This window comes from Siniperca chuatsi, linkage group LG3 (genome assembly GCF_020085105.1).
Source record: "Siniperca chuatsi isolate FFG_IHB_CAS linkage group LG3, ASM2008510v1, whole genome shotgun sequence".
Lineage (NCBI taxonomy): Eukaryota > Metazoa > Chordata > Actinopteri > Centrarchiformes > Sinipercidae > Siniperca > Siniperca chuatsi.
The window spans coordinates 34,692,561-34,717,026 of record NC_058044.1 but is presented as its reverse complement, the minus strand read 5'-3'; the positions used below and the strand labels follow the sequence as shown (position 1 = coordinate 34,717,026).

Sequence of the window (24,466 nt, the reverse complement as noted above, 5' to 3'; positions counted from 1 at the left end):
ATAAGGACATGATGGCTCGTAGCAGTGGCCCAGGCACCCCGTACTCCTGCAGTGGATTGGCAAACTCCTTTGACCCCCCAATAACCCTGCAAGGGTGAAGAGCTGGGCCACTGTTCCACGAACAGGACAGAATCCATCTGGATCTGAGATTTGACAATCAGAGCCTCGTTTCTAGCACCCTCACAAAAGTTTTCCCAGGGAGACTAAGCAGTGTGATACCCCGATAATTGGAGCACACCCTCCGGTCTGCCTTTTTAAAAATGGGAACCCCCACCCTGGTCTGCAAGGCACTGTCCCCGATCTCCATGTGACACTGAAGAGGCGTGTCAGCCAAGACAACCCAACACTGTCCGGAGCCTTCAGCATCTTAGCTCGACAATATCCCCAGTCAGGCTCAGCAGTTCTCCTGATATAATAGTGTTTTCTTTTAGCAAGTCCAAGTCCCTTCATATCACCTACAGAGCTCTACAGTGGTATGAAGTTGGTGTAGCATTATTTTATACTACCTGATGTTGATGTCACAAATAAAAAATTCTGAACAATCCTCATTTATTTTGAGCCAACCAAGAAACAACAACCGGTAAATCTCAAAGTTAGTTTGAATTTATCTCTAAACTGAGAATACACGTCAGCTGATGTGCAGACAAAGTGAACACAGTGTGGCTAAACAAACAAGCCAGACTGTGTTCACTGTGCCATCAGAATGATGTGCGTCAGTCTCATTTCTTCTACACCACTATTAGAGAGGTTTTGATAAAAGCCAATCAGTGATTACTGAGATGTTGTGTAATGATGAACACAGGAATGAACAATCAACCTGAACCCTGACTTCACCACACAGGAGACGAAAAGAGAAAGAGGGAGGAAGCTAAGAACAGAGGCAGACAAAAGAGAAGACAAGAGATAACTGAAAAGAATGAGGTGGGACTGGAAGAAATATGAGAAGACAACAAGGATGAGAAAGAGAGAAGGAGACTGGGGGAGAGGGGGAAAGATATACAGGTTACGACAGAAATAACACTAACAGGAAATTGGTGTCAACGGCAGAGGAAACCACATCTCTGCACTTAGTAACCACCTTCATCTCTCACTCTCTCCTCCTCCTCCTCGCTGTCTTTCTGTCTTCTCAAAAATCTACAACATTTTCCATTTACCTACTTCAAAGACAACAAATCAGGACAAACTCAACTTAGATCATTTTACTGAAAATAATAAGTTCACAATATTAATCCAAAATCCCAAACGGTCAACAAAAGCAACAAAACTCATTATGTTACAATGTCAGTGAATCAGATGTTATTGAATCAATATTCTCAGAAAGTTTTTTATGAATGTTTTTCTGATTAAAGAAACGTTTTGGAAACTACTCTTGTTGTTTGTGAGTTTCTCAGTTTTATCCCTGTTTGTCCAGTACAGAGATAGGTCCTGAATGTGTTTAGCCTAGCTTAGCACAAAGACTGGGAGAAGGAAACTGCCAGCCTGGTAAAAAGTGAAAAATACACCTTCTAACAACTCCACTGCTGTTTGATTTACATGTTGGAGCTTTTTAGCAAACAAGCTAGTCACCAGTGTATCCAACACCATTCAGGACTTTTTAAGTTGCTGTGCCCAGCGGTTGTTATTTAAGAAGTAGCTCCAATGCTAACTGCTAAAACCAGAATGTATGAGTAAAATGTACAATGATGGCTAATAAGTGTGTTTCCCAAAATATTGTAAGGTTCCATTAAAATATCACATCTTAATATAACTTCAGTCAGGTTGATAATACCTGTTCTGGTGTCATTTTCCAGTTTAATTTATAAAAAGGGCTGCTTAATTGAGTTTATATACGATACTATACATTGATGGTTGTAAATACTGACTATTGGCTATAACAGAATTTTTAGTATGGGATGCAGCAAATGCAGGTATATGAAAAGATGAAGTATCACTTTTACATGATCTTGAATAATGTATTGGTAAGTAATTCCTCGACAAACAGGGGTGATATTCCTGCACAAAGATACAATCTGGAGATAGTCACATATGAAAACACATGTTCAGCCCACATATAGAGGATGATGATGATGATGAAGATAGAGGAAGAAGAAGCGTGTCAGAAGTTGAAGTCACTGTTCCTGTTGGATGAAGGCTCTCTGCTGTCACTGACTGCCAGTCGCTCCAGAGCTGATTTGACAACATACAGGAAGAGCAGTCAGATTAAAACAATAGAATAACTGCTGGAAGAGCAGTGAGCTAACTATACTGTATGGTTGGTTTAACATTCTAAATGTGTGTGTGTCTGTGTGTTACCAGGGTAGGACAGTCTCTTCTCTCCGTCATTGTTTTTAACTGCAGTTTTCCCTCGATGATAAGACACTGAGACAGAGACATAAACCCAAGAGAGACAAACATTAAAATGATAACTCTGGTGTTATTCCTTATTGTTCTTACTGTCAACAAATCTCTTATGTAGACTCAAACCAACAGTGCGTTAGTCCGTCTCTCAATACTGTCTGACTTCCTGTCTGTGCCACTCGGCCCATTGGTTCCTCCTGAAGACAGAAAACTTTCAAAACAGCTCACAAATATATACTCAGTCATTTCCTCAAACAGCTGCTCGCTGTAGTTTTTATCAGACTAACAGGAGGAAACAGTGCATCTGTTGGGGACTATTTCCAGCGGCGGATGAATCCACATGTGGTGCTGTAGTGAGTGTTTGGGGCAGCAGGACGGTGTGTGTGGGACTGAGTCAGAATAAACTCCAGTGTGTATGTTCGTGGTGATGAAGGAACATGTCACCCAGTGCAGCAGAACGGCTCACTGATGTGTTTTAATAGTTTCTGGACAACAGTGGAGCTCTGCAGCTCAGAGGAAGAAGGGCTGTGATACACACACAGTACAATGTTGACAGTAAAGTTAAAAGTTAAAATCACCACACTTATCCTTTAAGAATGTGTATGTGTGTTTGTGACTCACCACTGTGACTCTGTGTCGGTCCGATCCAGCGATTCTGCCTCCTGTCTGATACTGAAAACCAACAACATAGCAACAAACCACTGAACATGCATGTAAATACTCCAGGGATAATTCATAGAACTATAAGCCTGATTTTGTCTCAGTCTGAAAGTTGCAGTCATTAGCAATGAACTCTAGGGGGTAATGTTTTTGTGAAACATGGTGAGGCCTTGTGTATTTTGTACTGGAGTGACTTGTTGTGAATATGACATGTTGCATGTTGCAAAGACTTATAGATTTTGTGCTTGTGCTGCCTGCACACCAAAATGATGTGCACCTCTTATTTTTTTTTCTGCCTACCCCTATTGAAATTTATTTCTGCCTTCATTAGAGAGTAGACACTAGAAACCGACAGGAAATGAGGGAAATGATGGCAGAGAGAGAGACAGGGAATGACATGCAACACAGGTCCCCAGCCGGACTCGAACTAGGGATGTTGTGATTAAAGGGCACCCTACCTCTCATCTATCTGGGCTAGACATATAAAAGCAGAGCTATCTTTGTAGCTCAATACAAGTAGAGGTAAGTGCCAAAGTATTTATATATATAATATAGTGGTATATATTAATATCAGATTTGTGTGAACTGACCCCTCAATGCCCTGAATACATATTTTCTTGATCAACTTCTTACCACTGAGTGATGGGTTTCTACATGAACACAACATTTTGCGTTTGCCCTTCTCACTGATTTGAGGTGGGCGGGGCTTAATTTAGAAAAAGGTGATGTCACGTACTTCAGTGCTCTGTACCTCCCACAGGATATCAGTTTCCTGCTGCAGGAAGCTTTTGGAGCAAAACTTACAGAATGATCAGAACACAACACACACAGCTTCTGACTGGCCAGTCACACACTGGTTATGACCAACAGTGAGCCGCTGCACCATGTGCACCTGTGGCCAGTGCTTCAGATCCACACCTACGAAGCCCTGACTTGTTTCTTCAGACCAAATCAGCCCAGACGCGCCATGAAGATATGAGAACTGATGATTATTTACAGCAGGTTTATTAAATTCTATTCTATTGTGTACTCTATCCTGTTCTGTTCTATTCAATTCCATTGTGTCCTGTTATATTCTATTGTGTTCTATTCTATTCTATTTTGTTATTTTCTGTTGTGTTCTATTCTGTTCAACTGTATTCAATTCTATTGTGTTCTGTTCTATTATATTGTGCAGTATTCTTCACACTTCACCAGGTCTGGTGTTGTCTTGCTGTCTGTTGATTTATTGACTGTGGTCAAGCTGTTGTTGATTCTGTGTGTCATAAGAGTTGTCTCTTTTGTCTCTATAAAGTGCAGTCTCTGTTTATATCTGCATATTTTTCACTGCTTTTATCACTGATTGTATTTTCTATGCTTTTATTCATAACTATTGCCTGCCTGGGGACAATAGATGAAAATGAGCCTTTCTGACTAACTCTGGCATATTATCAGAAATGTTCGACGATTAATTCATCTATGCCATCAACCTGTCTCTTAGACCCCATTCCAACTAGGTTGCTTAAAGATGTTTTACCCTTTGTTGGCACCTCTTTACTGGATATGATCAATCTGTCTTTATTAACAGGCTATGTACCACAATCCTTTAAAGTAGCTGTAATTAAACCGCTTCTTAAAAAGCCCACCCTTGATCCAGGGGTTTTAGCCAACTATAGAACTATATCTAACCTTCCCTTTCTCTCTAAGATCCTTGAGAAAGCAGTCGCCAATCAGTTGTGTGACTTTCTAAATAACAATAGTTTATTTGAGGATTTTCAGTCAGGATTTAGAGTGCATCATAGCACAGAGACAGCACTGGTGAAAATTACAAATTACCTTTTAATTGCATCAGATAATGGACTTGTCTCTGTACTTGTCTTGTTAGATCTTAGTGCTGCGTTCGACACCATTGACCATCACATCCTATTACAGAGACTGGAACATCTAATTGGCATTAAAGGAGCCGCACTAAGCTGGTTTAAATCCTATCTATCAGATCAATCTCAGTTTGTACATGTTAACAGCGAGCCCTCCATGCACGCAAAAGTTAGTCATGGAGTTCCACAAGGTTCTGTGCTTGGACCGATTCTATTCACCTTATATATACCTTATATATATATAGCTTCCTCTAGGCAACATTATTAGGAAACACTCCATAAACTTTCATTGCTATGCAGATGATACCCAATTATATCTATCGATCAAGCCAGATGAAACTAACCAGTTAACTAAACTTCAAGCATGCCTTAAGGACATAAAGACCTGGATGACCTGCAACTTTCTGATGTTAAACTCTGACAAGACTGAAGTTATTGTACTTGGTCCCAAACACCTCCGAGACACATTATCTAAAGATATAGTTACTCTAGATGGCATTGCTCTGGCCTCCAGCAGCACCGTAAGGAACCTCGGAGTTATCTTTGATCAGGGTTCCCACATGAAACAAACTTCAAGGACTGTCTATTTTCACCTACATAACATTGCAAAAATCAGGCACATCTTGTCTCAAAATGATGCCGAAAAATTAGTGCATGCATTTGTTACTTCTAGGCTGGACTACTGCAATTCCTTATTATCTGGCTGCCCGAATAAGTCCCTTAAGACTCTCCAGTTGATCCAGAATGCTGCGGCACGTGTACTGACAAGAACTAAGAAAAGAGATCATATTTCTCCAATATTAGCTTCTCTGCACTGGCTCCCTGTAAAATCCAGAATAGAATTTAAAATCCTTCTCCTCACCTACAAAGCTCTTAATGGTCTGGCACCATCGTATCTTAAAGATGTCATAATACCTTATTATCCGACTAGAACACTGCGCTCCCAGAATGCAGGGTTACTTATGGTTCCTAGAGTCTCCAAAAGTAGATTGGGAGCCAGAGCCTTCAGTTATCAAGCTCCTCTCCTGTGGAATCAGATCCCAGTTTGGGTTCGGGAGGCAGATACCATCTCCACATTTAAGAGTAGGCTTAAGACTTTCCACTTTGATATAGCTGATAGTTAGGGCTGACTTGGGTGATTCCTGAACCAACCCTTAGTTATGCTGCTATATTGCATTGTGCAACCCCCCCCCAAAAAAAACCTAACACGGCAGCAGTGGATGCCCGCCAACGTGAGTCTGGTTTTGTCCGAGGTTTCTGCTTCTCTGCTTCTTTTACCTTGCCACTGTCGCCAAATGCTTGCTCATGGTGGGATTTGTTGGGTCTCTGAAATTAATATTATAAAGAGTACTGTCTAGGTTCTCTATAGGAAAAGTGCAATGATATAACTTCTGCTATGAATTGGCAAATTAAATGTAATTTAATTATTAACATGCACTGTACCTGTCAAATAAAGGAAGAAACTAAACTAAACTGAATGATTATAGTCTGTTCGTTTATATTATACTCTGTTTGGTTGTGTTCTATTGTGTTGTGTTGTGTTCTGTTGTGTTCTATTCTGTTGAGTTGTGTTGTGTTGTTTGTTGTTGTGTTGTGATGTGTTCTGTTGTGTTGTGTTCTTTTGTGTTGTGTTGTGTTGTGTTCTATTCTGTTGTGTTGTGTTGTGTTGTTTTTTGTTGTGTTGTGTTGTTTTTTGTTGTGTTCTGTTGTGTTGCGTTGTGATGTGTTATGCTTTGTTGTGTTGTGTTGTTTTTTGTTGTGTTGTGCTTTGTTGTGTTGTGTTGTGCTTTGATGTGTTGTGATGTGTTGTGTTGTGCTTTGATGTGTTGTGATGTGTTGTGTTGTGCTTTGATGTGTTGTGTTGTGTTGTGTTGTGATGTGATGTGTTGTGTTGTGTTGTGATGTGTTGTGTTGTGTTGTGTTGTGCTTTGTTGTGTTGTGTGATGTTGTGTTGTGCTTTGATGCGTTGTGTTGTGTTGTGTTTTGATGTGTTGTACTTTGATGCATTGTGTTGTGTTGTGTTTTGCTTTGTTGTGTTGTGTTGTGCTTTGATGTGTTGTGTTGTGATGTGTTGTGTTGTGCTTTGATGTGTTGTGTTGTGCTTTGATGTGTTGTGTTCTGTTGTGTTGTGTTCTTTTGTGTTGTGTTTTGTTGTGTTGTGTTCTATTCTGTTGTGATGTGTTGTGCTTTGTTGTGTTGTGTTATTTTTTGTTGTGTTGTGTTGTGCTTTGTTGTGTTGTGTTGTGTTGTGCTTTGATGCGTTGTGTGGTGTTGTGTTGTGCTTTGATGCGTTGTGTTTTGTTGTGTTGTGCTTTGTTGTGTTGTGTTGTGCTTTGATGTGTTGTGATGTGTTGTGTTGTGATGTGATGTGTTGTGTTGTGTTGTGATGTGTTGTGTTGTGCTTTGTTGTGTTGTGTGATGTTGTGTTGTGCTTTGATGCGTTGTACTTTGATGCATTGTGTTGTGTTGTGTTTTGCTTTGATGCGTTGTGTTGTGTTGTGTTTTGATGTGTTGTACTTTGATGCATTGTGTTGTGTTGTGTTTTGCTTTGATGCGTTGTGTTGTGTTGTGCTTTGATGTGTTGTGTTGTGTTGTGATGTGTTGTGTTGTGCTTTGATGTGTTGTGTTGTGTTCTGTTGTGTTGTGTTGTTTTTTGTTGTGTTGTGTTCTATTCTGTTGTGTTGTGTTGTTTTTTGTTGTGTTCTGTTGTGTTGTGTTGTGATGTGTTGTGCTTTGTTGTGTTGTGTTGTTTTTTGTTGTGTTGTGTTGTGTTGTGTTGTGCTTTGATGTGTTGTGATGTGTTGTGTTGTGTTGTGTTGTGCTTTGATGTGTTGTGATGTGTTGTGTTGTGCTTTGATGTGTTGTGTTGTGTTGTGTTGTGTTGTGTTGTGATGTGTTGTGTTGTGTTGTGTTGTGTTGTGCTTTGTTGTGTTGTGTGATGTTGTGTTGTGCTTTGATGCGTTGTGTTGTGTTGTGTTTTGATGTGTTGTACTTTGATGCATTGTGTTGTGTTGTGTTTTGCTTTGTTGTGTTGTGTTGTGCTTTGATGTGTTGTGTTGTGATGTGTTGTGTTGTGCTTTGATGTGTTGTGTTGTGTTGTGATGTGTTGTGTTGTGCTTTGATGTGTTGTGTTCTGTTGTGTTGTGTTGTGCTTTGATGTGTTGTGATGTGTGGTGTTGTGTTGTGCTTTGATGCGTTGTGTTTTGTTGTGTTGTGCTTTGTTGTGTTGTGTTGTGCTTTGATGTGTTGTGATGTGTTGTGTTGTGATGTGATGTGTTGTGTTGTGATGTGTTGTGTTGTGCTTTGTTGTGCTTTTGTGTGTTGTGTTGTGTTGTGATGTGTTGTGTTGTGTTGTGTTGTGCTTTGATGTGTTGTGTTGTGCTTTGTTGTGCTTTTGTGTGTTGTGTTGTGATGTGTTGTGTTGTGTTGTGTTGTGTTGTGATTTTGTGTGTTGTGTTGTGTTGTGTTGTGATGTGTTGTGTTGTGTTGTGTTGTGTTGTGCTTTGATGTGTTGTGTTGTGCTTTGTTGTGCTTTTGTGTGTTGTGTTGTGTTGTGATGTGTTGTGTTGTGTTGTGTTGTGATGTGTTGTGTTGTGTTGTGTTGTGCTTTGATGTGTTGTGATGTGTGGTGTTGTGTTGTGCTTTGATGCGTTGTGTTTTGTTGTGTTGTGCTTTGTTGTGTTGTGTTGTGCTTTGATGTGTTGTGATGTGATGTGTTGTGTTGTGATGTGTTGTGTTGTGCTTTGTTGTGCTTTTGTGTGTTGTGTTGTGTTGTGATGTGTTGTGTTGTGTTGTGTTGTGTTGTGTTGTGTTGTGCTTTGATGTGTTGTGTTGTGCTTTGTTGTGCTTTTGTGTGTTGTGTTGTGTTGTGATGTGTTGTGTTGTGTTGTGTTGTGATGTGTTGTGTTGTGTTGTGTTGTGATGTGTTGTGTTGTGTTGTGTTGTGTTGTGCTTTGATGTGTTGTGTTGTGCTTTGTTGTGCTTTTGTGTGTTGTGTTGTGATGTGTTGTGTTGTGTTGTGTTGTGTTGTGATGTGTTGTGTTGTGTTGTGTTGTGTTGTGTTGTGTTGTGTTGTGATGTGTTGTGTTGTGTTGTGTTGTGTTGTGTTGTGTTGTGTTGTGTTGTGTTGTGTTGTGTTGTGTTGTGTTGTGTTGTGATGTGTTGTGTTGTGTTGTGTTGTGATGTGTTGTGTTGTGATGTGTTGTGTTGTGTTGTGTTGTGTTGTGATGTGTTGTGTTGTGTTGTGTTGTGATGTGTTGTGTTGTGTTGTGTTGTGTTGTGTTGTGATGTGTTGTGTTGTGTTGTGTTGTGATGTGTTGTGTTGTGATGTGTTGTGTTGTGTTGTGATGTGTTTTTTGTGTTCCGTCTCTTTGTTTCAGTCTGACAGAATCCTTTGGAATCAAGACAACAGTCTTTCTTGAACATAATCTTTAATCTGACATGTCTTAATCTGAAAATTTTTGACTTTTTAGGTCAGTCAATTCTGATTGTATGCACACACGTGTAATGTGTCTATTGTGTGTGTGTGTTTCTGTAGGAATTTGGAGGCATACAGATGTGTGAGCATCTGTTCCTCCAAGAGTGTGAAGACTGCAGACTGAGTTTGAATATGTAGAGATGCAAGTCAGTAAGCAAATCTGTGTGTGTGTGTGTGTGTGTGTGTACTCACGTCTCTTCTGCAGGGCTTTGACGGTGGGTCTTGTGAAGCGGATCAGTAACAGGACCAGCAGCACACAGCAGAGCAAAGCTGTCACCACTTTGTAGGCATGCAGCTGCCCTTGTACATCTGCAAGGACCTCAACTGAAAACACTCACACACACACACACACACACACACACACAAACCAAAATCAAATCAAAACATGATGGCGGTTCAGTGTGGTATGGTCAGCGGTGGGGAATCTTCTCCACATGAAGTAATGAATCCAAACTCTGGACTGGTCCAGGAAATTTGGGCTCATTTCCTCAAACCCCTCCGTCTTTAATAATGTGAAAATATTACAAAAAGGCCAATTGCAAGCCTCATAAGTGCAGACTATTTCTCTGCAGGTCAGTTTCCAGATTCAGGTCTGGAAAACATCCACTGAAAATCCATGAAATGATGACAGAACTGGCTGCATCTTGAAACTCCAAACCCTTGAGTTAGAACTAGCATAGATCTAATCTCCCTATATTTATTCAGAAACTACAAAGTGTAGCTTTTTTAGCTCACATTTGACAGCGTTTGCAGAAAAGGCATGGTTTTCCAGTTTTGAAATCAGAAACAGAGACAAATGACAACCATGAGGGAAATGCTTCTGTTCAGTCAGCTGCAGATGAAATAACGTCTGCTGTCTAGCTGTGAGATCTGATGTTGGAGGTTGTTGTAGTAGCTGGGTCAGTTAAAAGGGGGCACACAGAACAAAAGCAGTGTTCAAACAGCAGCTGCAGGACTTGTTCTGTGCAGTGAGCAGTTCAAAAGGCCGATATCTGTCCTCCTTTTATCAGGATGATCTTACGCTACATCAGCATCACTAAGTGATCAGTCACACCGCTGCTGACGGCACTGCATTGCTGTGGAAACAGCTTGGGTGCAAGTTAACTATCAGTGTTGACAGCAAACACTGACATAGCAAAAACAATTTCTAAAGTTAAGTGAAGAGTGAAGTCTGTATTAGCTGGACTGGACTGACAACAAGTGGATAAGATGTGCTCTGTATATGTGTCTGAAGACTGAACGACAGATAACCATGCTGCCATTCTCAATCATCTCTTATCTCATAATTACAAGATCTTTTCTCCTAATTATGAGATACTGAGTCAGAATTATGTGAAGAGTCTCCTTTTTTCTGTGCTGTAAGAAGCTCACTTTTGTCTCATCTCTGCTGTTGCAGTGTTCCTAAACAGTGACAGAATCTTGTGTTAAATATGAGCCAGTACTTTTTAAGTATCCAAAACGTTCATAGCACTCATTTACATTGAAAAGAGGATTGAACACTGTAACATACTGAAAGCCGCATTGAATGCCATACTGCAATGCTATACTGTTTTTAAATTGTTTTATCATTGTTTGTCTACCAGTTTTATTTTGTTTTGTAAAGCACTTTGTTTCGAAAAGTGCTATATAAAGTTTATTTTATTCTTAGTTTACTTGGATCAGAGAGTTCCTGATTTAAATCACAATTTTCTTCAGTTCTTATTTGGCTGTTTGTTTTAAGACACTGTTAAACACAAATGCTTTTGATAAGTTTGGTTTCAAAAGATGAAAAATTGGTTTTATAGAAAAACTCAAGTTCAAGAATTGTTTTGGGATTAGTACCAAAAATCAAACTGGCACCTGTATTTAAACATCCAAACGATACTACAAAACAACACAGACCTAACCTGTAGGCAGACTGACAGTGGTGCTGTGGTGTCTTGTGGTTTTACACTGCATCACGTTAGCATCATGAAACGAGCTCACATCCACAGACAGTAGACCAACCTGTGCAGTGGACGCTCAGTGTGCCACAGCTGGTCTGCTCCTTTGCTCCGCTCTCTGTGATGTGATAACCATTCAGCTGCTGTTTGCTGTTTTCCCAGCGTGGTGCGCCTTTACAACCTTTCGTGTTCTCACACACATTTCTCAGAAGACTCTGGACGCCTGTCTCACTGCCATGACAGACAGGCAAGGAGGAGTTGGAGGGATGATAGAGCATCAGGTAAACTTTTCCTTCACATTTTCTCGTCCATTTAACTGTGAGGAGGCCCAAGGCAGGTGCAGCGCTGCTGGGGCTGGAGTTGGGGGCAGCAGTGGCTGCTGGAGCTGCACTGGGGCAGGAACAGTTGCTGGTGGTGCTGTTGGGCTCTGCGGGGAAGGAAGTATCTCTCACGTTTGTCCCAAGTGTTGTTGGATCTGATTCTGAGAGACAGACATCTGTTAGTATGGAGAACACAGAGATCAACACACTGGTTCAACAGTACCGCTCTGTTCTGGTCCACATTCATGGAAAACATTTACTGGAGGTTCAAACCTGCCGGGTTCATTTGACACCAACCCTGCTGCAATACTGTAACTGAAGCTGCTGATATTCTGGAGTCTTTTTTGCCCTATGTTTCGCCTTTCAGGCAACATACAAGCAAGACTGCATTCTTGCTGGAGGATGTTGGGGGTGTATGCAACCTGAAAGGAACACCCGCGGACAATAATCAGGGCTGAAAAGAGTCCCCCACGTCCTCTTCATTTTTATTTGAATTCACCGAAAAAGACACTAGAAAGAGAGGACAGTGCTCTTTGTGGTAAAGATGGAAATAAATCATTTATTGAGTATATGGGTTCATTGTTGATGAAAATTGTTGTTAAAATAGTGGTTTGAATTTTTTGTTAAACATTATATATGTATATATATAACTAATCGACTGCCTTGTGTGTAGCACCTTTTGATATTTACAGTATAATACTATTAGAATAGCAAACTCTAATAGCAAACAAGGGCAAAAAGCAAAAAAATTAATTCAGACACAAATGCATAAACATGGTAGATAAGGGATGTCTAAAAGTAACATAAAAACGTTGCAATAATCATACTAAGTCATCAGATAAAGAAAGAAGAGATAAAGAGAATACAAAAACAGTAGCATAAAGTCTGGTGGTAACGTGGTCAGTGGTGGAAGTCTAGGCAGTGCAGCTATACTAGGGCCCATCGTGTGACGGGGCCCGTCCATGGGCCCTACAGGTATGAGTTGTATTTCCAAATGATGTGTACGGTCAGATTATGCCTCTTATTTTGTCCATTTTGATTAAAACATTGTTGGACCAAAGCAGTTTGTATAAGGTACCTTCAAATAAATAATTTCTATGTATCATTTTTGGATATACAGTAGGTGATTAGGCTATTCTTTTGCTTTCAGATTGGCTGCTGTGCCGACCTGTTATAATTTGTTATTGTTGCGTGCGTGTTATAATGTGAGATATGATAGTCATGTACCAAAGGTGAGCAGAAAGCTGAGAAAACATTCTTCAAATATTCCAATAGTTTTAAGTTTGTGGTCAATGCCTGGAGTCTCACAATCTGTCTGGCTCACTTAGGAATGAAATAAATTTTGGTTAATAATTGTCATCAGAATTTAATTTACAATACTTGTATGTGGGATCAATGAATATATCCTACTATCAAGTATTGTGTGTGTGCCTGATACATCTTCTTCCTCTGTGCCATAGAGCCGCACTGCTGCACTGGGTGACATGTTCCTTCATCACCACGAACACACACACTGGAGTTTATTCTGACTCAGTCCCACACACACCGTCCTGCTGCCCCAAACACTCACTACAGCACCACATGTGGATTCATCCGCCGCTGGAAATAGTCCCCAACAGATGCACTGTTTCCTCCTGTTTGACTAAAAACTACAGCGAGCAGCTGTTTGAGGAAATGACTGAGCCTTTTTAAACATCAAGCTTATACTCTGTGATAGTCTGCTTTAAACCTTGATCACAGCTATGTAGCCCTAAAGTCCTGTAGCCTCTCACACTGCACTGCCCACCATGAAGAGGCATCTTTAAAACAAATAACAACTGTATTACAGTTTATATCTAATTTAATGTTCTTGTGCATAAGAAATGGTTTTGTGAAAGCCTGACCAATAAAATTTATAAAATGTCTGTGTGCATGTGTGTGCACGTACTACCTGATGCCACTGAGAGCTGTACAGTGCAAGCTATTGGTCGGACAATGAGGCGACTCAGAATGAATATGAACACCGTTCCAAAGCCAAGGTGCCAATACAGCTAAAACTTGATCATCCTCTAGATTTGAACCTGGACTCTGGAACAGCTAAAAGACCTAAACTACGAGATCTATGAGGTCTCTTGGGACAGTGAGGAGTTAAAAATAAGCATGAAAAGTGTGGTATGTAATCAGTAAGATTGTAAAATGGACCCTGACAGAAACTGGCAGTCAAAGAGGCTAAATTGGGTGATGAAAGCAGAGGTCTTAGTAAGTAACCTGGCTGACTGTCATCTACAGTGAAAGGACATGTTAGCATGACAAATGATATGTCCTAATGGTAGCATGCAGTGAGAATACGATTGGTCCAAGAATTGATCCTTGAGGTACACCACATGCTATCTCTGAATCAATGGAAACATATATATATTTGACAGATGAGAACCACGCCAGCACTATTCACAAATACTCACCCACTGTTTTAATCTACTGATTAGAATATCAGGATCAATAGGAGAGAAACCACATTATTAATACTTCTTTAAGAAGAACATGAACAACAAAAGTGTATTTGTATTGAACCGAATCATGATGTCACATTACAATCAGTACAGGATAAAGTCTTCCCATATACACAACCAGTGCAATATTGATCAATTTTAAATATGTAATCAGGGTTCAACTTGAATGAGTTTTGCTGATCACATCATTTTTTTTATATTCACCTGCAATGTGTTTTCATGATCATTTCGCACGTTTATAATTTAAGAATCAGCACAGTACATAAAACACAGCAAAACACATTTATTTAAGAGCCACTTCAACCCCCTCCAAATAAATAAATAAACTAACACATTTTCTCATTTACCCATCGAGGTATGTAGTTGTGCAGACACTTCGTTTTCACTGGAACTATCAAAACCGGTTCTCAATAAAAACAGTCACAGCTCTGTCAGTTTTTTCAAATGTCACTTTTTGATGCTCTGAACACCACAAACCTGTTTCTATTCAGCTCCGCTGCGTTTGGGTGGCGGCACAAGTTTCAGCGGCACGGATTTCAAAGCCTCTGCAAACAGAGCTGAAACTATCTGCATAGCTAGTGCCACTACGGGTAAATGTGAAATGTTTTTTTTTGGATGGACCAAAGTTCTACTGTTCTACTAAGTTCTACTGAGCTGTTTCTTTGTCTTCTGTTCCTGGGCCATTAGGAAGCTTTTATTAGACACTTTATACACTCTGACAGAAGCACAGTATTGATCAACTCTATCTAACCTTTAATTGATTTTTTAAAGGAAAACATCAAGCTCTCAGTAGTTGTTGAGGTTACTCTTCATTTCAGGACAAAAAGCTCATTTCATTTGGTTTGACGTGTTTAGCCCATAAACTACATTACTGCATTTACTTTCTACTTCTTCTGCATTTTTGGGGGAATAAATAAAACAATTACATTCTGAGAACTTAGAATATGTATACAAAATATGAAAAGTGTCATTGTGGTAAGCAAAATGACCTTTTAAGATTATCTGATTAGCTTAACATGAGCAACGAAACTTCAAAATTTCGAGTTGAAGATGCTTTAATTATAAATGTTTTTATGCAGTTCAGTGTAGGAGTTAACATACTGACACTCCACAGGTATTGCACAGGCACATACTGATGTGTGGATGCCTCCAGGGTCGGTGAGTAAAAATATACAAATTATTTTGCTGGTGTTAATACAGAGGACATTGTGGTATAATTATCAGTATCATTTGGTATATATATATATATTATTTTTCTTTTTATGTTTTAGTTTTATATTCCGCATGTGTTTTCATTATCATATATTTTTATATTAATATAATTTTTTTCTTTCTCTCATTTTGTATTCTTTGTTTTTTACTTATACAAGATCAAATCAATAAAATGTTCATTTAAAAATGACTTGCTGTGAAGTGACAATGACACGATCCCTCAGCAGCTTCCCACCCATGAACACTGACAGTTGGAGGCCAGAGACCCACCTGCCAGGTCTCTACACCACCTGAAAAAACTCCATGACCATAGCTGCCTCCTTAATGAGACACAATCAACTTTCAAGACTTTTAATGAAGCAGTCTTCCTTATTCTGTCTTATTTCAAGAAGTGCCGACTGGTTCTTGAAACAAGTCTGTTTATACTGGAAACAGATGACTTTTAGGACTCAATAATAGACCAAATGTGTGATTTGTTTTGCAGCAGCCTAATAAATACACAAAGAAAAGATTTCCCAGTGTCCCAGGGAGCCATGGCAGTGTGAGCCAGCATGAACAATAGGACCCTGACACTGCATTCAGCCATCATTCATTAGATTATTTACACCGGCGCTTTTCCTACTGTCACATGTGTTGAGTGAAAAAGGCCTGTTAAGAAAAGGCAAGCGACATTCACTTGAACTAAGTCCAATAGGTTCCTAGGTCAGCATTAAATATTCCTTCTGTACTTAAAACTAGTTTTAAAATCCAAATTTAAAATCATTCACTTCCTGGTTACATAGTTTTTGCTATGTAGGTGTGCAGACTGTCTCATACTGTACAGTACATTACTGTAGCGCAGTGGTTATTGTGATTTTAAAAACTGATTTTCCCTACATTCATTTCTCCAACAGGTTTGTGTCTTGATGGATCTGGAAGGGACGATGAGAATGAATCAACTCAATTTTGATCCCAGGCTGAAACATATTGAATATCATGTGTATGGAGGTGCATGTTCTACCGTAGATATTTGACTATTTGGGAGTGGTGGGTCAAGTCTGGAGTTTTATTAGCCGTGGATTCCAACAAACACAGTGTGTAGAAACTTTCTGTCCTGGATTTGTCACGCAGTAATCTGGATATCGCTTATTGTCTCCCGAGCCAATGTTTGGTTTCAGTCAAAGCTCAATACTTTATAGTCAATTCTGATGCGTAATAAGCAGATTCAAAAATGTAATCATCAAAGCAAACAAAATGACTTTTCATTTAATATTTGCCTAGTGAGCGACTTACTTTAAATAAGTGCTTTTAGTGTATGAAACGGTTGAACCACCTTTGTTGTTTTGTTTGTTATAACTGTTCTAATGCTCTCACAGTGAGCCAGGGGTCCTGGGGCCCCTACCAAGGGGCCCTTACCGGGTGGTCAGACAGAAACCAGCTCTGCATTACAAAAACACAACTGCGTTGGTGGGGACGTGTTGTTTCAGGTAATGATGAGAAATCCGATCTGGGGGGCCAGATTGAGTACGACAACAGATCCATGAGTTTGACGGATCAGACACTGCACAGAGGTTGATAACACCGTGGACAGGGTTTTACATCTGTGGAAGGTCACCATGCTCTGCCTCTGTGATGTAAACAGTAGACTGGTGTCACAAAGTCATCCAGCTCACATGTCTGTGCATCAATGAAGGATGACATAGAATTGTGTTGCGGCGAAAGTAGAGCCAGGTGCCAGGTTTTTTTCTGAAGCCTCTTGCAATGTGACCCCCCTGTCACTGAAATGAATGAGGGACCTGCTGTTGGTCTGAACATGGCTTTACCTCTGACCAGACAAATTACAAATGTGAAGTCACCATTCCTCTGTTAATTAAAAAGTATAAAAATATATGGAGCCTGGCAGGAGTTTGGGTTTTTTTGTGTTTTATTTATTTTAATGCATGTGCACAAATCAGTAATTCATGCTCTCAATATTGTTTGCGTTTTACTGGGTTAATAGACCTTTTACACAGCAGACAATTTGACTTGCCCTAGCATGCAAAGCACAGGGGAAATTAACATATACGATCACTCTGTTCCATCTTGGTGAGCTAGTAAGTCATGTCAGTGAGCCACCGTACACAACAGCAGGGCGTTGGTCCAAGACAGACATGACTTCTTGTCAGGTCCACCTGGTGACTGACAAGTCCAAATGTCTGCTGAGAGAAGGGTCTCCTTACTTTGGTTTCTGCTGCCTGGGAGACAAGCTGCTGAACCAGGCTGAGCGGCCTCCGAAAAGAAATTCAACAGCAAAGAGGCAGAAAGTCGGGACAACACAAAAAGCCTCGTCATGGCTGTGTGATAAGCACGCGCTAACGTCACTGTGTGCGTGCCGTGGTTTGAAATGATAACGAAAGGACTGGAAGGGATGCTTTTAGAGGATACTGCGCTGCTATTATTAGCATGTACCAGTGTATGCTAACTCCTAAAGCAAAAAGCACAGCATTTTTCAGCTTGACCTATGATCAAATGTTCCACGTGCAGGTAAACAGCTCTCAGTTTTTTGTCAGTAGTTTGTACAGTGAACAGCAGACTTCACCTCCCTAAATTGTTGCTAAATCTACTAGATTTCCAGAACCGAGCACTATGTGAATCAAACCCATTATATTTGGATGCAGCCCAACTTTTCAGGTGATTTTACAACCAAACAGGACATAGGTCAGTAGAACTGGGAGCCACACATGAGAAAACATTTTACTACATAATCAACATGAAAGTCAGCTCCAGCTAGCAGCCCTCAGGCTCGCTTTAGGCTAGTGTTGGCACCCAGAACTGGCCGTTCATCAGGAAGGTGGCATGAGCTGGTAACCAGGCGACACGGATTAAGATGCTGTTGAGACATTTTGACTGTCTGGGAAAGATGTTGGTCCAAAATGGAAAGTTCTTTGTGTAAAAATGGACACACGTCTGTTCTTCCTCATATTTGTCTCATTTGTTGTGTGTTGGATGTATCAAAATATTTTCTGTATTGTCTTACGAATTGTGCTGAAGCTTTAGTCTTAGCGGTAGCCGACTGCGGCTAGTTTTCCACACGTTCATATTGTATGCCGTGTCAGTTCAGTTCACTTCAGGCCTGCATGTCCCAGTATCTGAGGGGGTTAAGGCCAACATCATACCAAAGCAGTTTAATTGCCTGGTTCTTCTATTTTTCAATATTCTATATGTCCCCAAAATAATATGCACTTACCAGCAGTCACGAGTAAAAGAGCTGAGATGGTCACAACAGTCCTGAGATCCATCACAGTAACAATGAACACCAAGTGGAGGAAGAAGACAGACAGACAGAGCGACAGGAGAACAGACGACCCAAATCAGATCAAGACAACAGCAGCAGAAAAACTGATGAGAAAGGAAACGGTGCAGAGGTGTAACATTCTCTCTCTCTCTCTCTCTCTCTCTCTCTCTCTCTCTCTCTCTGTCTCTCTGTCTCTCTCTCCATACAGTGAATCACTTCATCCCCGGCCTGCTGCCGCTGCTGCTTGTGCAAAAGTGCAGATTTCCTCCCTTCAAAGCGAGCTGGGTGAAGAGAGGTAGAGAGGGTGGGGAAAATAAGAAATGATGATAAGAAGGGAGGAAGGAGGAAGAGGTAGGAGGAAGAAGTGAAGGGAAGAGTTACGTGACTCTAGACTAAATTCACTTTTTTCAACATGTTTGTGAGTCACGAGCCTCTGCTGAGTGACAGAGTACACGAGTGCACCGAGGCTTCAGGGAAGGCCGAGGACTCCAAAACGGTGTGTTAAGGATTTAGCAAATGAAATAATCAAACTGGATAATAAATGTCATTTTACCATACCAAACTCCTTACTAAATAAATGTTCTTTTACTCACTTACTCCATGTTAGTAGTAGTTAAGGTGGTGTTTCCATGTTAAGAAACATGCTTTTGTCTATCGAGATTTTTTTCAGTCGTCCCAAAATTATTTTTCACTCGCATGATTGGATTATGGTTTGGTTATATATACCCAACTTCAAGTGAACTACTCAGTCATGGTTGCTGTGTAAGTCTACAACTACTCCTACTAAAAAACGCTTTTTGCATTTGCACTTAACGCCTACATGTACGCAATTCGCATAGCCAATTCCGTGGTGTGTAAAGGCGACGATGGAGAGGGAATGTTTTCTACAGCAGAAACAGTATTCACTGCTCCTCTTTTATTCCCCTCAGGGAGCTTTAATCAGAATCAGAATCAGAATCTGCTTTATTGGCCAAGTATGTGATTCCGGGTTTTGAAGTGAGCTCATGTAACTTTTGTTGTACAGTGGAAATGCTAAAATGTAGTGAAACAGTAGCACAAGTAGGATTGAGTAATGTCGGTTACACAGCAGCGTCTATGTAAAGTTTTAGCATTAGCTAACATTAGCCACAGTAAACTTTGGATTGAATTGTGGATGGAATTTATTGCTTATGAAATCAGCTCATCATTTTTAGGAGGAAGACACAGTGAAAAATGAAATTATTGCACACTGTCTGACAGGATCATATTTGTGTTCCAGTGCTTCAGTCATACGAATAGACGCTCTTCAAACACAAGACTCCATGTTTCAGATGGAAATATTCTACAATATACATTTCAGCTGACATATGACATGCTGGATGCGGACAGCAGTGCCGAGAGGTTCGTCTGATGCTGAAATGAGTGAAGCAAACTTCTCTCACTACTTCTCTCAACACTACATGTAGTGTTTTATTGTATTCTTCTATTTTTGGGCACTCCAAGGTTTATTATAGAAGTCAGGAATTAAGCTACTTTGAAATTGTGTCACGTTTTTAAAAATATTTTTTCAATAATTATTAAAATAAAATAATTTTCTGTTATGGACTTTAGAGTTATGTTATGTTTTACAGTATAAACACATGACTGTTGTCATCATTAAAGCTATATTATTTTCTAATGTATTTTTAATAATGCAGACAGATTCTCTGAAAGTGTATCTTCTACAGTGGGCATATAGCATACGACAGTGTTTTATAACAAAACCTGAATGTAAAATCTCACTGAGGAGAAAAACAACAACAACAACAGAGAAATCAACATTTTACAACATTAAATGTGGGATAATAACAGAGAAATGACTATACTTTTAGTAAAGTGTACAGCTGTAATGGGAAAAGCTGAAGAATCTAACTTCATATTTAGGCTACTTATAGTATGTATTGTATATATCATGTATATATATACATGTATATACGTATATATATATACATATACTTATATATATATATACATGTATATACGTATATATATACATATACTTATATATATATATACATGTATATACGTATATATATATATACATATACATATATATATATACAGTATATATATATATATATATATATATATACATATATATATATATATATATATATATATATATATATATATATATATATGTAGTGACCCCCAAACCCCATGTTGTGTGCTTACTGGTTAAAAGAAAATGTATTAATAACACAATAAAGCTTACCACATTATTTTATTAATAAGCACCTGTACACATATGTATGTAATGCAATGATGCAGGGTGCTTTATTGGAATTCTGTATGAGAATAAGTCATTTATGTATGTAGAGGTATGCAACATGAACACTGTGTAAAATGCAGGTAAGTATGTTAGTAGTATACAGTACAGGTCGAGTCTGAAAACACTCCAGGAACAAACGCTGGTGCTCTTAAAAAAAAGGGTTCAAATCTTCAAACATGTACAAAAAGGCCAAACTGAGGCGCTCGCGGGAACAGAGGCAGCGGCAGTTAAAAGCTATCGTCGTACATTTCACACTGCTGCTGCTCCCACACACGTTTGTAACAGCTGTTGTGTCTCACCGAATGTCCACCTTCCCCAAACGTAACACTGGAGCAAAGGGGAGACCACTAGGACCGCGACTGCTCACTTCTCTCTAACATGCTGCAGTTACATGCTCCCAGTCACAGCTAGCCCACTAATGAGTTAACCATGTCTGGCCAGTTCTGACTCAATGACACTTGCAGCCTCCAATATGGCCGCTCATTAGTGTGGGAGTTTCTAGCTAGTGTGCTATATTCATTTCAGCCATTTTATCTGAGGGCATTCAAATAAAATGAAAAGTTCTATTGTAGTCTGGATTTCAAAGCACCATGATGCAATGCTTCACGCCTGGAGGATGACTCAGTGTGTAGGACCTTGTTTATGTAGGAAGAGTGAATGAGGGAGTTTTAAACGCATCATCTCCCGGTTCTGTCACAAGTGAAATATCTCGTCCTCCTGACTCATCTCAGCTTTGACTTCACACAGCGCTCTACTCCATCACCTCCGTCACTCTCGTTTTCTCTCATCCTCCGCCTCTGGTTTACGGAGCCGTCGAGGCGACAAAAGCCCCGCAGACTTTCACGTCCTCCTCCTCTCTGCTCGTCTTTCTCACCACTGTTCAGAGCTCTCTCTTCACTCTTCTCAGGGGCCCAAAGCATTTGAATTTGCATGAATTTGGGAAACGAAGTGTGTGCAGTGAAGTCTGAATTTCTGCTCACGGGGATGACCTTCACCTCATGTGTCTGTTAACGGCCTGTCGATCAGCTCGAGCTGTGTCTCACACACCGTAGGCCAGAACACAATCCGGAACCGCCGGGTGAGCTCACATGAAACACCAGAGACGCTGACTGCTTTTTCTTTTCACACGCTCCATCACCAAAACACGGCTGACACAAACACACACGTTTGTAACGGGTTTTCAACCTTAGAGCAGTGCTTCTCAAACTGGGGGTCTGGACCCCAAAAGGGGTTGTGAGATGTGATCACAAGAACACACGAAATTATTCTACAAAACAAAAAAAGTGGAGGCACTTTCTGTTTCTGTCCTGTGAAAAACTCTAAAGACAATTCCACTCAGACAGTCTGAGGAGGAAAAATCCCTCTTTGATTCTGCGACTCAACACACAGAGTATGGAAATGTTCTGGAGGCTCGTATCTTGTATTTAACAGGAGGTCTGCTGGAACTGTCTCGGATTTTAAATCTCACCTATAAAAGCAGTTTTGGTAGAATTCGTTATCAAAGCAGCACAAACATGTGAGAGCCGCGTCGCGTGCCACTCATCCTGTCTTCCACTGCCGCAGCTTACTGCTCTTGTCTTAGTTTTGTCTTGTTTTGCAGTTTTATGCAGCTTTCTTAATTAATTTTTACATTTAGTACTTTGCGCTTATTATAACAACAAAATAACATTATTATTAATAATATTAAGAGCTTAAACAGATTTGTTTAAAATCAGCAACAGTCTTGATTATCAATTGTTTGAGTCATTTTAAAGCAAACATGCCAAGACTGGTTCCAGTTTGTGGATTCTGTTGTTATGTATCGCCATACTAATAAACTGAACCTCTTCAGGTTTCGGACTGTTGACATCTGACATCTGAAGACGTCGCCTTGGACTCAGAGGGATTTCGATGGATATTTTTGACTATTTTCTGCCATTTTATGGACCAAATGACTAATCGATTAATAAAGAAAATATAAAACTGGTCGGATGAATTAATAATAAATAACAATAATAATAATAATAAATAAATAATCATTAGTTCCAGTGATAAAATAGTTCTATATGTTATAAACTGAGAATGGTTTTTAACTGAAATTCAGTTAAGTGTGGTACAGTATGTGAAACATAATGATTTATGAAAGATATGGAATTATGTCATCTCTGAAAACTACTGTAAACAGGGAGCACTTCAATAATGACTTTTGCTGCAATCGTGCAGCAACAAGGAAATAATAAAAATATGCAAATTATGAAAAGAAAGATGTTTTTTTAAACCAAAAAATGAAATAAATGTAATGAGCAGATATCAACACTGATACTGAGACGGGCACATCTTTCTGGGACAGAGCACGTTGAGTGCTTACTAATTTGACTTGTGGTTCCGGATTTAAATGATTTCAATTGTGCAGAACTTGTTTGCTCTGTCAAAACCACATCCTGCCGATCGAACTCGAAAGGGACGACAAAAATGGAATTTGGCCGGCGGATGGCTGCGGTGCGCTGAGGCCTGGTGCAGTTTTCACCAGCGGCTGCAGGGCGAGGAGAGCAGAGCAGAGAGAGGGTGAGGCTGGTGTGAACGGAGAGAAGGCGTGACTACTGGCAGTGAGTAACGCTGAACAACACCAGCACATCACAGCTGTGCACCGGCAGCTGAGCTCCCTCTAGTGTTCTCCATGCAGATGTGAGGGTCCGGGATTTATTGGTCCAGGTTTGAGATGTCTGTCCCTGAGATTTCCGCCTCCACCCCGACGCACCGGGATGGCGTTTCATTGGTCATGCTCTCATTCACACACCGATGGCGACAGAGCTGCCATGTCCATCAGGAACGCCTTAGGGTTCAGTGTCTTGTCCAAAGAGACACTTTGACATGTGGACTGGAGGAGACGGGGATCGAAACGACAACCCAGGGATTAGTGGACGACCCGCTTTACCTCCTGAGCCGGCCTTCAACAGCACAACCGTTCTGAGGAAAGTACTTTCATACATCTCAAAACCCCTGCGACTAGCCCGAAGGCCTGAGGTGGCAGAGACCGTAGGCTGGGTGAGGGGACCCTTTAACACATGAGCACAGACCGTTGCCCACATCACGCAGGTTAGAGTCTGTCAACGCTACACATGTGCTCTCTGAATGCGATATCACATTTGTATGCCTTTGGTACAGACTTTGACAGTTGAGAGATGAGATGCAAAGCACTCAAACTAACCCCAGTAGCTCCAAGTCTAATTCAGATCCATTTGGCAGCTTGTACATCTGTCAGAAATTCTCTACCATCCATTGGAAGTCGCCTCCGTGCTCTTGAAAATAGAATACAAGGCACTCAAGAGTCACGTGACAATGTGCAGGGCCGTGGATCTGCGTACTGTGCACTGGACTACAGAGAAGAGAAAATAGTTTGATGTCTGGTGAAAGATCTCTGATTGTATTTTTACAGTGTAGACTGTAACTCCCCAGGATGAGATTAAAAGCCCGGCTAACGTTTGTGTCAAAGTTCTCCATCCGAGTGAAAACCCGCATTCACTCTACAGCACTTTAGCTGATTGCTCGCTCCAATCAAATCTACTTTTGCTTTTGGACTTTGATCCTTGACCCGAACGGCCCGCTGGCCGAGGCAGCGCGCCACGCGCCGAGTGGTGAAGGTGTGTGTTCGGCCGTGCTGCGTGACAACA

At 40.4% G+C, this 24,466-nt stretch overlaps 1 protein-coding gene across 5 annotated transcripts in view; it reads right to left on the bottom strand.

The window, feature by feature from the left end:
- Positions 1-1,184: 1,184 nt before the first annotated feature.
- Positions 1,185-24,466, bottom strand: part of LOC122871216 — a 39,886-nt gene continuing 16,604 nt past the window's right edge. The window contains exons 1-6 of one of the 5 annotated variants that reach the window (XM_044186040.1): positions 18,479-18,667; positions 11,317-11,748; positions 9,523-9,663; positions 2,959-3,009; positions 2,293-2,358; positions 1,185-2,166 (exon numbers count right to left, since the gene is read on the bottom strand). In XM_044186040.1, the coding sequence (XP_044041975.1) occupies positions 2,096-2,166; positions 2,293-2,358; positions 2,959-3,009; positions 9,523-9,663; positions 11,317-11,748; positions 18,479-18,530 (813 nt within the window). In that variant the 5' untranslated portion in view covers positions 18,531-18,667 and the 3' untranslated portion in view covers positions 1,185-2,095. Of the gene's footprint in view, positions 2,167-2,292; positions 2,359-2,958; positions 3,010-9,522; positions 9,664-11,316; positions 11,749-18,478; positions 18,668-24,466 lie in introns of those variants that run through there. The other 4 variants (XM_044186048.1, XM_044186059.1, XM_044186068.1 and 1 more) reach the window with 4 other exon arrangements.